This window comes from Canis lupus, chromosome X (assembly GCF_003254725.2).
Source record: "Canis lupus dingo isolate Sandy chromosome X, ASM325472v2, whole genome shotgun sequence".
NCBI lineage: Eukaryota > Metazoa > Chordata > Mammalia > Carnivora > Canidae > Canis > Canis lupus.
Genome location: NC_064281.1, coordinates 54,912,444 through 54,925,909, shown reverse-complemented (window position 1 = coordinate 54,925,909; position 13,466 = coordinate 54,912,444). Strand labels below are relative to the sequence as shown.

Sequence of the window (13,466 nt, the reverse complement as noted above, 5' to 3'; positions counted from 1 at the left end):
GAAATTTCTTTAGCTAAATATCCAATTTCACCACTCACAAGTATTACCTTCTATAAAACACTAGGACATAAACACAGTCCCGCCAAGCTCTTTGCTATCTTATAACAAGGATGGCCTTTCCTCAATTTCCATTGTTCCTCATTTCCATCTGAGACCTCATCAGAATGACCTTCAATGTCTGTATTTCTACCAACATTCTCTTCACAGTATTCTCAGACTGTTCTCTGAAAAAGTTGATCTCTGCTGCTCTTCTCTTCTTTTTCTTGGTCTTCATGTAATGAGGGCACAGGGATTCAAGAGCACTTGGCTCTGGGAGTCCCAGACAGACTACATTTGGTCATTCACCACTGACAAGATTCAAAGGCAGAGATATGAGTGGTGGTGAAATAAGAAAGGAATTTATTTCAGTGAGGCCAACATCAGAAGACCGCAGACTAGTGTCTCAAAGACGGTTTCCAAAATGCTGAAAATAATTCTAGGTTTATATAGGGAAAACCTGGGACAAAGGTCAATATGTATATGAAGGTTCAGTCATTGTCTTGGGGTCAGTCACATGGGGTCTTGCTAGCTCAGGGCAATCTTTATTGCTTGAGAGGGTGGTGTGTTTCCCATCACTAGCTGATGTCCTCTTTCAAATTATAAGAATTGCCCTTAACCATTCATTCACAGCAGTGTAGACTTTTTCTAGCTCGCACCTCCAAACTCTTCCAGCTTCTATTCATTACACAGTTCCAAAACTGCTTCCACCGGGATGCCTGGGTGACTCAGCATTGAGCGTCTGCCTTTGGCTTAAGGCAAGATCCTGGAGTCCCGGGACTCGATGCTCCCTGCATGGAGCCTGCTTCTCCCTCTGCCTATGTCTCTGCCTCTCTGTCTCTCTGTATCTCTGTCTCTGTCTCTGTCTCTATCTCATGAATAAATAAATAAAGCCTTTAAAAAAACTGCTTCCATATTTTTAGGTATTTGTTACAGAAGCACCCTACTTTCATTGCCAGTTTTCTGTCTTCGTCTATTCAGACTGCTATAACAAAACACAGACTGGGAAGCTTATAAACAACAGAAATTTATTTCTCACAGTTCCAGAGGCTAGAAGTCCAAGTTCAGGGTGATGGTGTTTGCACCTTCTTACTGTGTCTTCACATGATGGAAAGGGCTAAGGATCTTCCTAGAACCTCTTATAAAAGACACAGATCCCATTCCTGAGGGCTCCACCTCTGTAACTTTAGCACCTCCTAAAGGTCCCACCTACTAATACCTGTGCCTTTGAGGTTTAAGATTTCAACATATGAATTGGTTGAGGGGGACACATTCAGACAATAGCATACTGCTTGAGCAGCATCCCTTAAGTTTTGATATGTTGTGTTTTCTTTTCATTCATCTCAAATCATTTTTAAATTTTTGTTGTGATTTCTTCATTGACCCATTGTTTATTTAATAATCCCTTATTTAATATCCACATTTTTGCGAATTTCCCAAACTTTACTATCTTAGGATTTCTAAGCTTATTCCACTATGGTCAGACTACATAGTTTGTTGAATTTCATGTTATTTTAACTTTCACTGATGTTTATATTGCTGCCTAGCATATGGTCTATTCTGGAGAAAGTGCTTGAGAATAATTTGTGTGCTTCTTGGGTTGGTGGTATGGTCTTTGGATATCTGTTAGGTATAAAAACAATGGTTTTATACAATTGCTTTTTAAAACAAGTAAGAGAAGATATATATTTATATACCCTTTTATAATTAATTACATAATTATTACATAATTACTTTTACCAGTGTACTTTTTTTCATTTGAATTCAGATTACTATCTAATGTCATTTGTTTTCAGCCTGAAGAACTTCTCTTAGTGTTTTTATAAAATGGTTCTGCTAGCAATAAATTCTATCAGATTTTGTTTATCTGGGAATTTTTTTTTTGCTTTCGGTTCTGAAAAATAGTTTTGCTGGATATTAGATTGTTGGGTAACTGTTATTTTCTTTCATCATATTGAATATGTTATCCCACTGCCTTCTTTATTGAGATTCTGTTATTTGCTGAGACATTGTCATCAAACCTTTGTTAAAGTATTATTTTCTTTTGTTTGAATATATTGAAAATAAGTGTTTTGGGGGGCACCCAGGTGGCTCAGTGGCTGAGCATCTATCTGCCTTTGGCTCAGGTCGTGATCCTGTGGTCCTGGGATTGAGTCCAGCATTGGGCTCCCCATAGGGAGCCTGCTTCTCCCTCCGCCTTTGTCTCTGCCTCTCTCTGTGTGTCTTTCATGAATCAATAAAAAAAATCTTTTAAAAAAATAGCTGCTTTGAAATCTTTGTCTACTAAGTTCAGCATCTAGACCTTGTCAGTCAATTCCTGTTGCTTTTTTCCCTGCATTTGGGTCATACTTTATCATTTCTTTGCATATCTCACATTTTCTGTTGAAAACTGGACATTCTAGATAATATATTGAAACATCTTTGAATACTCATTACCCCCCTGTGGTTTGTTGTTGTTAATACTTGCTTGCTTATTGGTTTAATGTCTTGGCTGGGCTAGTTCAGTGAAATCTATTTCCCGCAGCTATACACAAGTGTCCAGCTTCAGATATCACTCCTTAGAGGTCTTTGCCTGTGGCATCACCCTGTCCCCTCCTCTACAAAGGGATGAAAGTGGTTTTAGCAGGGTTATTTTTAAATTTCTCTTCCCATCATAGATATCTGTGTTAACTTCTGAATGGTCTTCTGTTGGCCTCACACCCAGATGTTAATCTTGACTAATTACTAGAGTGTTTGCTTTGTGTGTGGGGTGTGAGTGTGTGTGTGTGAGAGAGAGAGAGAGAGAGAGAGAGAGAGAGAGAGAGAGAGAGCACAAGTGCATGTGTGTGTTTAAAAATGCTTTGGGGCATAAATTGTTCAACAGTTTGATAAAATTAATGTAAGGCCCCTTTGAAGTGGTAGGGATCTTCTTAGTTTTCTCTTACTCTGGTTCCTCTGTAAACTTCTGGCTGATCCTCTGTGTTGCATGTTGATATCATTGAGCTATCAGCCTCTTTATAAGTACTGAACACCAGAATCTCCATTTTTTTTTGTAGTGGCCTTAGACTTGAACTTCCCCAAGCTGTGTTCCAATTAAAATCAGTCATGTTAGACAGAGATACAGAGCTCACTCTTCTAATGACCTGCCTCTCCTCTTCATAAGAAGAAGTTTTATATCACTCTTTTGGAGCTGCAGGTAGAGATGTGGCACATTTCTATTGGCCTGACAGTGCAGCTCTCTGAGTAAGGGGCTGGGCAGGAGTCATAGTCCCTGGCATTCTGAGCTTGCCTCTCCCAGCAGGAAAACCTTGGCCTATAAGCAAGCTGAAGTGAGGGCAATTGAGACCCAATAATTGTAATATTCCATGCCTGGTTATAGGGACTGGGTAGAGGAAGAGAGGTCCAGGCCTCTCATTTGTGCTTGTTTATAATAGAGCTCCTACAATACAAACCTGAGGGAGGAGGATGAGAAGTGCTGACAGCATGCCCTTCTGGAAATCCCTAGCCTAGAAGCTAAGAATAGAGGGATCCCAGTCTTCTTGGCCACACCCACCTAAAGTAGCACTCACACTGAGCTGGGGGTGGTTGGTGAGCAGATCATGGTTCAACTATCGTGGGTGCTTACTGTCTTACTGAGACATAGTAGATTTCCTGAAATAGATATTTCTCCATTTTCTTTTTGCCCTTTGAGGAATTTCCTGAAACTTTACATGATTGTGTTTTATAATTCACCAGTTAGGGTTGTTTTGCTAGGGAGAGGGTTCATGGAACTCCTCATACCACCATTCTAGAACTGCTACTCTTCTGTCCAAGATTATTAAACAAATTGATAGTGCTCAAGATTTTCTATTTAATCCTCATTTTCTGGGACATTAAGAAAAATACAAATAGGGGCACCGAGGTGGCTCAGTCAGTTAAGCATCTGCCCTTGGCTCAGGTCATGATCCCAGGGTCCTGAGATTGGGCTCCCTGCTCAGTGGGGAGTCTGCTTCTCCCTCTCTTTCTGCCCCTCCTCTGCTCATGCTCTCTCACTCTCGCTCTCTCTCAAAATAAATATATAAAATCTTAAAGAAAAATACAAATAGAGATTAATATTTTTATATCAATTATAAAATGTTCAGTTTAAATTAATTTTTCTATCATTTTATTTTAACTGCTTGTAATAAGTATTATTTTAATTTGCTTAAAGTTTTGTCTGGTTAAGATTAATTTTCTCATTGCGTTGTTGCCAAATAGACCAGATTACTGAATCGTGCCCTTGAGCAGATCCATAAATGCAGACACACATGGAATCTCCTGAAAGAAACAGGTACAGTGGGAACTGGGACTTTGGTAACAGTTATGAAAGGCATTTCAAGTCTGGATAACCCAGTCTTTATTATTAGAAATTTGTGCTACTTCAGTACTTGATAACCAGTCAAATGATTCTTTGAGGACTAACTTTTCCCTACTGTATGTCTGTACTTTGAGTCTCTGACACACTGCTTGGAGTAAGGATATTTTTTACTTTGTTTTTTATGGAAGTATAGTACTGAGTATAAAAATAGTATCATTATTGTTCAATATGACATTATTGCCCTTAGGTCACTAGATTTCATGTCAAATTTAATCAAGCTCTAATTCTGAGTAAATGTAGGCTATAAGAGCCTTCTAAACCATAATCATATCAGATACTGTTAGCATCTTTTATGAAATAAAGTAGTAGTAAACTTTTTAAAGTTATATAGTAACTTGTTACTATTTCTTCATTAAAGATAGTATTGGTTTTAGGTTTAGACATTTTTTTATGTTTCATCCATCTGTTTCTATTTTAGTTAGAATTTTTAAGAATCAATATTGAATTGAATTACATGGCTTTTCAGCTTCTGTAAAGATAACCATATGTTTTTTCTCTTTTGAAGTATTAATATATTGAATTAAAATAATAGATTTCCAAAATCAAGTCATCATTGTATTTCTAGAATAAACCCTATTTGATCATTGTATGTTATTACAAATGTTGATGTACTTGGTTTCCTAAAGTTTAGAAATTATTGGTTTCTTATTTTCTTTTTGTGTATATGTGATATCTTTGATGGATTTTGGTAGTGAACTACAGAAATTATAAGGAAGAATATAAACATAAAATTTAATTCACCTTTCTCAATTTATGATAGTCATTTAAAGGAATAAAAACAACAAAAAGAAAGGATAGAGAATACCTAAATAACGTTTATAGAAGATTTAATAGAAATATATGCTAGCCTGAAAATAGAAAACTCATCTTCTGTTTATGTGTCCATTGAACATTTAAAAAATTGATCACAAGGAAAACCTGAATAAATTCCAAGACATAGAAATAAGACAATGTTATCTGATCACAATGCAATAAAACAAGGAATTGATGGAATCAGAAAACAAACCCTTGATCACTTGAACATTTTAAAATACAGAAACTAAAAAATACCTAGAAAATGCTGGTCTTGAAAATACGTTAGAACAGAATCTAAAGTGCTGAAGCAGTTCTCAGAGCAAAATTCATAGCTTCAATGACTTTTATTTAAAAAGTATGTCAGAATGCTGTCCACTGAAAAGTCAATTTCTTCTTTCTAGGAACATAGCTGGACCACTTCTATGTCTGTATATTTCTATATCTGTATCTCTAGATGTCATTACAGAATTGAACATTAAAACAGTGAGATCTACTCTATGTGTATTAGAATTAATTAAAATCTAAAACACTGACACCACCAAATGCTGGCAAGTATGTAGAGCAACAGGAAACTTACTCATTGCTGGCAGGAATGCAAAATGGTATAGACACTTAGAAGACAGTTTGGCACTTTCTTACAAAACTCTTACTATAGGGATGCCCAAGTGGCTCAGCAGTTGAGCATCTGCCTTTGGCTCGGGACGTGATCCCGGAGTTCCGGGATCAAGTCCCACATTGGGCTCCCTGCATAGAACCTGCTTGTCCCTCTGCCTATGTCTCTGCCTCTCTCTCTCTGTGACTCTCATGAATAAATAAATAAAATATTTTTTAAAAACTCTTACTATACATTCCAGTAACTGTGCTTCTTGGTATTTACACAAATAAATTGGAAACTTATATGCATGCAAAGACTTACACATGGATGTTTATATAAGCTTTATTCATAATTGCCTAAACTTAGAATCAGCCAAGATACCCTTCAGTAGGTGAATGGATAAATAATAAATGTGCTATGTCCAAACAATGAAATATTAATCAAAGATAAGAAAAAATGAGCTATTAAGCCATGAAAATTCATGGAGGAATTTTTTACAAAATTATTTATTTATTTATTTTAGAGATAGAGTAAGGGGAGGGGCAGAGGGAAGGAGAGAAAATCCTGAAGCAGACTCCCCTGTTGAGCATAGGACTTCCTGCTGAGCACAGAGCCCAATGTGGGGGGTCTATCCAAGGACTGCGAGATCATGACCTGAACCAAAATCAAGAGTCGGCCCCTTAACTGACTGAGCTCACTGAGATGCCCCATGGAGGAATCTTAAATGCATATTATTAAATGAAAGAAGCCAATCTGAAAAGGCTACATACTACACAATTGTGACTCTATGATATTCCAGTAAAGTCAAAACTATGGAGAAAATAAAAGGATCACTGGTTGACAGAGGTTAGTTGAGGAGGAAAGGATGAATAGATAGGACATAGGGAATTTTTAGGGCAGTGGAACTATTCTGTATGATATTACAGTGGTAGATACATCTGTCATTATACCCATAAATGTACCCATAAATGTAAATATACATTTATGTATACCCGTAAATGTAAATATGGGTTTTTGTCAAAACCCATAAAATGTACAACATCAAGAGTGAACACTAATGTAACCATGGACTTTGGGTGAAAATGATGTGTCACTGTAGGTTCACTGATTGTAACAAATGTAGCACTATGGCAGGGGGTGTCAGTAGTGGGGGATGTTCTTTGTGGGGTTGGTTGGGTATATGTGGGAACTCTCTGTACTCTCCACCCAATTTTGCTGTGAACCTAAAACTTATTTTAAAAAATACCTATTACCAAAAACAAGAGATAGAAGTGCTGAAAAGGATATGGAGAAAAGCGAATCCTGTGCACATTGATGGAAATGTATAATTGATGCAGTCACTATAGAACACAGTATGGAGGTTCCTCAAAAAAGTAAAAATAGAATGATCTGAGGACACTTGGATGGCTCAGTCGGTTAAGCGTCTGCCTTTGGATCAGGTCATGATCCCAGGGTCCTGGGATAGAGCCCCACATCAGGCTCCCTGCTCCACAGGGAGCCTTCTTCTCCCTCTCCTTCTGCCTGCCACTTCCCCTGCTTGTGTGCTCTCTCTGTCAAATAAATAAAATCTTTAAAAAAATAAAAATAGAATGATCTAGAAATTTTCTTTCTGGATATATATCCAAAGGAAATGAAGTCACTAACTCAAAGAGATATCTGCACCCCTATATTCATTGCAACACTATTCACAGTTGGCAAGACACAAATAATCTAAGTGTCTATCAAAAGATCAATGGGTAAAGAAAATGTGATGTATGTCAATATGTATATACAGTGAAACATTCAGCCTTAAAAAAGATGGAAATGCTGCCATTTGTGATGACATGAATGAACCTAGAGGGCATTATGCTAAATGAAATAAGTCAGAGAACTGTTTTTGAACAATTGTTTTTATTTCGTTATTTCAATTTTCTTCCTTAGAGGCTTCATATGTTTGAATCTCCTTTGCCTGTCTTCCAAATGTGTCATTTTCTCTCTTTTTAGTTTTAATTTCCATTTTCATTTTTTTAAACACATGTCAAAGATTTTATTTAACTCATTAATTAAAGGAACCACTGAGATGTTACAGGTGGTTCAAAGGAGTTAAAAGACACACACAGGCAATTAGGAAGTGAAATTTATAAGTATATGCAAAATTGAATTGTGTGTTTTGTTATCTTTTGCCATTCCAAAGCTAAGACACCAAAGTCAAGAACCCCTCTCTCTACCATATTTCACCTGTAACATCTATAATTCAGAGGAAAGTCATCTTTTCTGAAGGTCCCTGAAATTTACGTAAGGTTCCCAGCCTCTTGAAAGTGAACTCCCTACCTGGAAGCCTGTAAATCAGGTCCAGAATAATTCCCTGAGGGGACTTTGTAGGCATGTGCTCCATAAAGTTGAGGTAAAATCAACCTTATACCTTAAAATTATCTTATCATACCTGATTAAATGACTGTCATTCTCAAGTATGATACTCCATGTAAGGTCTTGGTTGCACAATCAATTTGTCCGTTTATATCTTGGTTTTTAAAAAAGGCAACAGAATTGATTTTTAGGTTTAGGTTTTGATGCTCTTGTATATAGGATTAAATGGACTAGCAGATCATGAGTACATCCCCATCACCTATATAACCCATCACCTCACTATCCTCTCCTCTTGTAACCATCAGATTGTTCTCTATAATTGAGTCTGTTTCTTGCTTTATCTCTCTCTTGTTTTTTCCATTTTCTTGTTTGTTTTGTTTCTTAAATTCCACAAATGAGTGAAATCATATGGTATTTGTCTTTCAACTGTTGTATAAAAATCTAGAGTATTCAAGCTTAAACCTGATCTACTGTCAAGTCTCTGTAACCATGATAAATAAGTGTAAAAACATATAAACTTTGTTTAAAAGATTTAAAAAGGACAGATTCTTATACAACCAATGTAAATAACTATATTGCCATGAAAGGTAAGGAGACTTCGCAAACATTTCTGAATTCAGAAGGAGGGGTAAGATAGGGAAGAGGTAAATAAGAATCGTATTGCTTTAAAATATTTGAATTTAGTTTACAGAAACAGTGTCTACTAAATTGTTTTGAGTTACAAATAATTTATAAAGAAAAAGGATTTTTTCATATATTCAGAAAATAAAATATTAAAACAACATCAACAGTATTCCAAATACATAACCACAATAAAATTTCCCTCATCAATTTATTCAGTCCTATGTAATTGATGTTCTGCTGGATCTTGGGTCAGTAGTCTGCTTTTATAAAACTATACTTTTAGACTAGAAAAAAACCTGGAAATCCTCACTGAGTGCACTGGTCTGGTCTCAAAGTTGTCTATGCAATGTCAACTTATAAACCTGTAACCAAGAGTCTCTTCTGACTTGTTAACAGTTTGAAGTACTTGGTATATAATCCTTTTCTGTGAGGCTCTTAGACCATCTTTGTTAAATACACAAACTCTTCCCTGTCGCTTATAGCAGAGTCTTCAGGCAAACATTAGAGTAAAACAAAAACTGTCTGTACATTACAGAGATTTAATGGCTATGGTTAATTTAGTAAGGTAACCAATAATATCAGAATGGAAGGAAAGTAAAATTCTTTGTTGGAGTATAGCATATAACTTATGTCATAAGAGTTTTTAACTGTGGGACGCCTGGGTAGCTCAGCAGTTGGGTGCCTGTTTTCGGCTCAGGTCGTGATCCCGGGATCCGAGATCAAGTCCTGCATCGGGCTCCCTGCGAGGAGCCTGCTTCTCCCTCTGCCTATGTCTCTGCTGCTCTCTGTGTCTCTCATGAATAAATAAATAAAATCCTAAATAAATAAATAAAATTTATAAATATATATAAATTAAATATATAAATATATACAAAATAAAATATATTTAAATAAAATATATTTCATTTATATTTATTTCATTATATTTTAATTAGAATGATATATTTATTAAATTTGTTAAAATATATGACATGTAAAATTATATATAATATATAATTAATTTATTAAAATTATATTTTATTATATTTACTAAATATATTTTAATATATTTATTTAGGTAAATTAAATATATTAAAATTAAATTAGTATGTATTATATATAAATAAAATATAAAATTTATATTACAATTAAATTATATTTATATAAATTTATAAATTTATATAAATAAAACAAAATTTGCCATTTTAGCCATTTTATGCATATTGTTCAGTGGCATTAGTTATATTCACAATGTTGTGAAATCTACCTATTTCCAAAACTTCTCATCACCCCTAACAAACTCTGTACCTGTTAAGAAATAACTCTACATCCCCTTTCTCCCAGCCCCGGTAATTTCTAATGGTACTGTCTCTAGGATTTTGCTTATTCTAGATATTTCATATAAGTGGAATCATAATATATTTGTCCTTTTGTAACTGGCTTATTTCACTTAGCATAGTGTTCTTAAAGTTCACCCATGTTTTGACAAGTCAGTACTTGCATTCTTTTTTTATGACTGAAAGTATTCCATTATATGAATATACCACAATTTGTTTATCCATTCATCTGTTAGTGAACACTTGGGTTGTTTTCATCTTTTGGCTATTGTGAATAATGCTGGTGTGAACATTGGTGCACAAGTATCTGCTTGAGTCCCTGCTTTCAATGTTTTGTCTATATCTAGGAGTTGAATTGCTGGGTCATATGATAATATAATTTTTAACTTTTTGCAGAACTGCCAAACTGTTTTCTACAGCAGCCGCACCATTCTACATTCCCACAAGCACTGAATGAGAGTTCTAATTTCTTTACTTGCTAGCCACCACTTTCTATTATGTCTTTGGATTACATTCTATTGAGTATGAAATGGTATCTTATTGTTATTTTATTTGCATTTGTCTAATGAGTTATGATGTGGAGACTTTTCATGTGTTTATTTACCATTTATATATCTTATTTGGAAAATAAACACTTGTCTGTCACATCCTTTGCCCATTTAATCAAGTTGTTTATCTTTTTATCGTTGTATTGTATTAAACCTAAAAAAGAAAAACCTGAAGTTCTTTTCTCCTCCTGTGTCTTTCTTTCCTGTGTGTCTTCTTTACTATCACAGAGACTACTTCACTTCTGACACTTCTGGTTATAAATGTGTTGAGGTCCGCCCCCACCCCCCCACAAGTAATTCTCTGTTACATCAGCTGAGTATCCTACAATTCAACTCAATTCTGACACAGTCTACCCAGAGATAGCCTTAGGTCCCACAGATTATGGGTATAGTCCCACAATACTGGCCCCCAACCATTTCATACACCAGTCACAAGCCCAAGTTGTCACCTGGGTTTCTGACCAACCGGTTATACATTGGAGGTTCCAATAGCTCTCACCTTGGATTTGATTAGCACAAGTGATTTTTGCCTGTTGATCTTGTACGCTGCCACTTTCTTGCCCTTTTCTTTCTTGTGGATTCATTGGGATCTTCTGTACATATATGGGATCATGTCGTCTGTGAACAGTGATAGTTTTGCTTCTTCCTTTCTAATGTGGATGCCTTTTATTTCTTTTGTTCTTCTTTTTTCTTTTCCTAATTTCCCTAATTAGAACATCCAATAGAGTGTTGAGTAGCTGCAGAGAAAGCAGGCATTCTTTTGTTGTTTCTAATCTTAAGGAGAAAGCCTCAGTCTTTCACAATTGACTGTGATACCTGTAAGTTTTTTTGTAAATGTTCTCTATTAGGCTAGTATATTCCCTTCTAGTCCTACTTTACAGCATAGTTTTTTTTTTCTTTATCATGAAAAGATTCTTTTCACAGATTCAATTTTTTTCCTATTCTGTTTCTTTATTATTTCTTTCTGGTAGATTTGGGTTTAGCTTGCTCTTCTTATTACTCAAGGTTTAAAGTTAGATTGTTGGGGATCCCTGGGTGACTCAGCGGTTTAGCGCCTGCCTTTGGCCCAGGGCGCAATCCTGGAGTCCCAGGATCAAGTCCCAGGATCGAGTCCCAGGATTGAGTCCCAGGATCGAGTCCCAGGATTGAGTCCCAGGATCGAGTCCCAGGATCGAGTCCCATGCCGGGCTCCCAGTATGGAGCCTGCTCATCCCTCCTCCTGTGTCTCTGCCTCTCTCTCTCTATGTCTATAATAAATAAATACATCTTTAAAAAAATAAAGTTAGATTGTTGCTTTAAAATCTTTATTATTTTAAATGTAGGTATTTATAGCTATAGATTTCCCTCTGAATACTGCCTTCCCACATCCCATAAGTTTTGGTATGTTGTGTCTTTGTTTTCATTCATTTCTACATATTTTCTAATTTCTCTTGTGATTTTTTTTTCCTTTGGCCCATTGATTATTTAAGAATATGTTGTTTAATTTCCACATATTTATGAAATTTCTAGCTTTATTCTTTTGTGGTAAGAGAATATACTTTATGTGATTTCAGTCTTATTAAATTTATTGAGAGTTATTTTGTAGCCACCTACATGTTCTATACTGGAGAATATTCCATGAGCACTTGAGAAGAAAGTGATTTGTGCTGTTGTTGGGTGGAGTATTTTCTATATGCTTGTTAGGCCTAGTTGGTTTATATTGTTGTTCACATCCTCTATTTCCTTGTTGATGCTCTATCTTGATATGTCCATTTTTGAAAAAAATATGAGTTATAATTAGTGTTTCTCTTGAAGTTTTACTCTCAACATAGTCATCTTCAGGAACTTCTCATAAGGTATACAATTTCTGAAAATTTTATGTTAATAATTTTTTACTTCTAAAAATTGAATATAAGGAAAGCTAAGCATTTCTTCAGATTTTGCAACTCTTGTCATACAATTCTTAAACAATAGTAACCCATCAAATGAACCTAATTCTCACATTTCTGTCTTTATGGAGAGAAAGAACAATTTTTGCTTTTTTCCAGGGTCTCTTTTAGAAACCTCAAAGATAGAGTTTTTTTAAGATTTTATTTATTTATTCATGAGAGACACACACAGAGAGAGAGGCAGAGACACAGGCAGAGGAAGAAGCAGGCTCCATGCAGGGAGTCGGACGTGAAACTTGATCCCAGGTCTCCGGGATCAGGCCCTGGGCTGAAAGCAGCGCTAAACCGCTGAGCCACCCGGGCTGCCCTCAAAGATAGTTTTAAGTTTAAAAGATATCCTAAAAACTTTATATTTTTTATAACAGGGATATGACTTTTTGGAAGGCAAAATCAAGAGTTGTTAGAGATAATTTAGGTACTTGATTAAGATAGGATCATGGATGCCTCAGAAACACTTTCTTACCTATCTAAGCAAAATGACATCAAAACATTTTTAAAAGAATCATAGGAGGTAACAGTTTTAAAGAACTTTAGCTCTTTGGTAAATGAGGAAACTTTGTTCTTTGTTTGCCATTAAATGGTCAAGAATAAAGACATAATAAAGAACATAAAGATCAGAAAATTATTCTGGTAAAACAAAATCTGCTATCTAGGCAGATTACACAGAAAATAAAAAAAAAACCTTTCTTATTACAAGTGAAGGCATTAATCAGTAAACCAAGCAAGCCCATCAAAATCAAGATAATTTTGCTACATTTTAAATACATTACAGAGCTTTATCTCAGACTCACATTTAAGCCAGGTCAAACAAAATTTACTTTCCAGATCAGTCCTTCATTATATGTTCTTTTATATTCTGAAACAAACTGACAATCTTTTTGGTGATCTGCCAGGTCAAAACTA

General features: G+C 35.5%; 1 protein-coding gene across 6 annotated transcripts in view; it reads left to right on the top strand.

Annotated features, from left to right (window-relative positions):
• TEX11 (testis expressed 11) overlaps positions 1-13,466 on the top strand; it is a 311,535-nt gene that overhangs the window by 244,310 nt on the left and 53,759 nt on the right. For all 6 annotated transcript variants that reach the window (XM_025466112.3, XM_025466113.3, XM_049107547.1 and 3 more), the window contains one exon: positions 4,252-4,324. In XM_025466112.3, coding sequence (XP_025321897.1) covers positions 4,252-4,324 — 73 coding nt within the window. The remainder of the gene's footprint in view (positions 1-4,251; positions 4,325-13,466) is intronic.